The 1,913-nt window shown below is 33.0% G+C and overlaps 1 protein-coding gene across 1 annotated transcript in view; it reads right to left on the bottom strand.

Moving 5' to 3' along the window:
• LOC108693420 (cAMP-specific 3',5'-cyclic phosphodiesterase) overlaps positions 1-1,443 on the bottom strand; it is a 173,121-nt gene extending 171,678 nt beyond the window's left edge. Inside the window, exon 1 of the mRNA XM_018202350.1 lies at positions 1,090-1,443. Within this exon, the coding sequence (XP_018057839.1) occupies positions 1,090-1,175 (86 nt within the window). The 5' untranslated portion in view covers positions 1,176-1,443. The remainder of the gene's footprint in view (positions 1-1,089) is intronic.
• Between the last annotated feature and the right edge of the window lie 470 nt (positions 1,444-1,913).

The following is a 1,913-nucleotide window of genomic DNA, read 5'->3' as shown; positions in this document are numbered from 1 at the left end:
TGTATACAGAGCAACGATACAGTCATTACTTTTTAATTAAATCTTAAAAGTTAGAAGAAACTATATATAAAAACTAAAGAATTAAGCTATAAAAAAAAGACTTTAAAGTAAAAAAGAAATTATTTATTTTCTAATAAAATGGTAAATTTTCAGTACTTCTTCTTTAAATAAAGAAATTATATTGGTTTATCTATCGCTAAATAATATATTCTGAAACTACTGACAAATTTAATAATATGTGTTGAAAGTTTAAAACATGAAATCTAGTTTATCGACTTGTTAAGTAAAACTGCAGGAGAGAAAGAGAGAGAAATACTACTGAACCCCACAGTAGTATCGATCTGTTAAATATATATAGCAGAGAAGAGTCAGCACGTGCAGAAATCCAGACAATATCGCGAAAGATGGCGGTACCATGGTCTTTTTACCAGCAGATGCAGTTACTGTTACCAGTTATCGGTTTAAGGTTAGATTACACCACATTTTCTCAATGGATTATCTTATCGCTCGATAAAGCGACTTGATTGTCGTGACAGATAAAAATTTGAACTTTGAAATACAATATATTAAAAAAAAATAATAAAGTAAAATAAACAATCTTTCAGATTTTATTTCATAAAATTAGAAGAAAGAAGAAGATTCTGAAAGAGACTACAATAATTAAAATAATAATTAAAATAATACAATTATGCATGTATAAAGATAAGATCTTTATCATATTTGTGACAATGTTTGTTTCACGAAAAGTTATTCTATGATTGAAAGTTATTCTTTCCTATTTTTTGTTTGTCAAAAATCAACATCAAACTGATCAACTTTTGAACAATCGCACACGGATTTGTGTCGTATATATAATGATAGGCGATTCATTAGTATCCTGAAAAAATCCAGTTCGTTTTGCGCGCGGATACACGGTGCAGCTTTACTTTCGTCAGTCTCTAAAAATGGAGTTTCGATCAAAAACATTCTTTGCCTATCGCATGCTCAGCTTACCGTAACAGTTGCACCTGGTCGTTGATTTCAATCGTTGACAGATATCTTATCCATAAGCGGGAGCGGCCAAATTCTCACATGATTTAGAATACTCACCGCAATTCATGCCCGACCACCGTCCATCCCCTACGACGCCTCCTGTCTTTCCGGCGCAACATTTCCGCCACGCTGAGTCTCTCCATCCTCGTGGAGTGATGAATTTTTCGCTCTTAAAACGTACGTACTTAACCGATGACGGTGTGACTGTAAATTCACGGCACAACGACACACACAGTCGTATTAAAAGCTACACGCGACATGTCCCGACTCATCTAAAATTGTAGCACATTAATTCCAGAATCACCGAACAGATTTCGCGCGAGCGAGGGGATTTTTTGAACTACTATAACGCGTTTTAATACGCGGAAAGATATTCATTGTACCTTCATAGGAATTTATGATTAAATCGCTATGTATTGTATTTTACAATCAAACCTACGCAATATCATACAAGATATAAATTTGTAAAATTTACACATGAATTAATTGGATGATTTTCATCGGAATTGATTATACTTTTTACTATAATCAAATCTGTATATTGAAGAATAAAATCGATTAATTTATTTAGTTACACGTTGTGCAATTGCACTGATCTCGATTGTTATGCCGTAATATGATTAATTGGCGAAGATGCCAATAAACGTCTTGTTGCGCAAGAATAGATCACAATCTCCGATTATTACTCCGCACTGCGTGATCACCGATCATGAAACATTATAGGCGTATATAAAGTATACTAACAAAAAAGTGTTTCGTAAATACAATTTTTTTCAAGACACGTCATCCTGCTTTATTACACTGTCTTCGAATAGATAAGACAATTCCTCGTTGTTCATGTCGTTGACACTTAAATAATCGTATTTCAAAGATGAACAAAA

This window comes from Atta colombica, unplaced genomic scaffold (genome assembly GCF_001594045.1).
Source record: "Atta colombica isolate Treedump-2 unplaced genomic scaffold, Acol1.0 scaffold9, whole genome shotgun sequence".
Lineage (NCBI taxonomy): Eukaryota > Metazoa > Arthropoda > Insecta > Hymenoptera > Formicidae > Atta > Atta colombica.
This window is presented reverse-complemented; position numbering and strand designations above follow the sequence as displayed.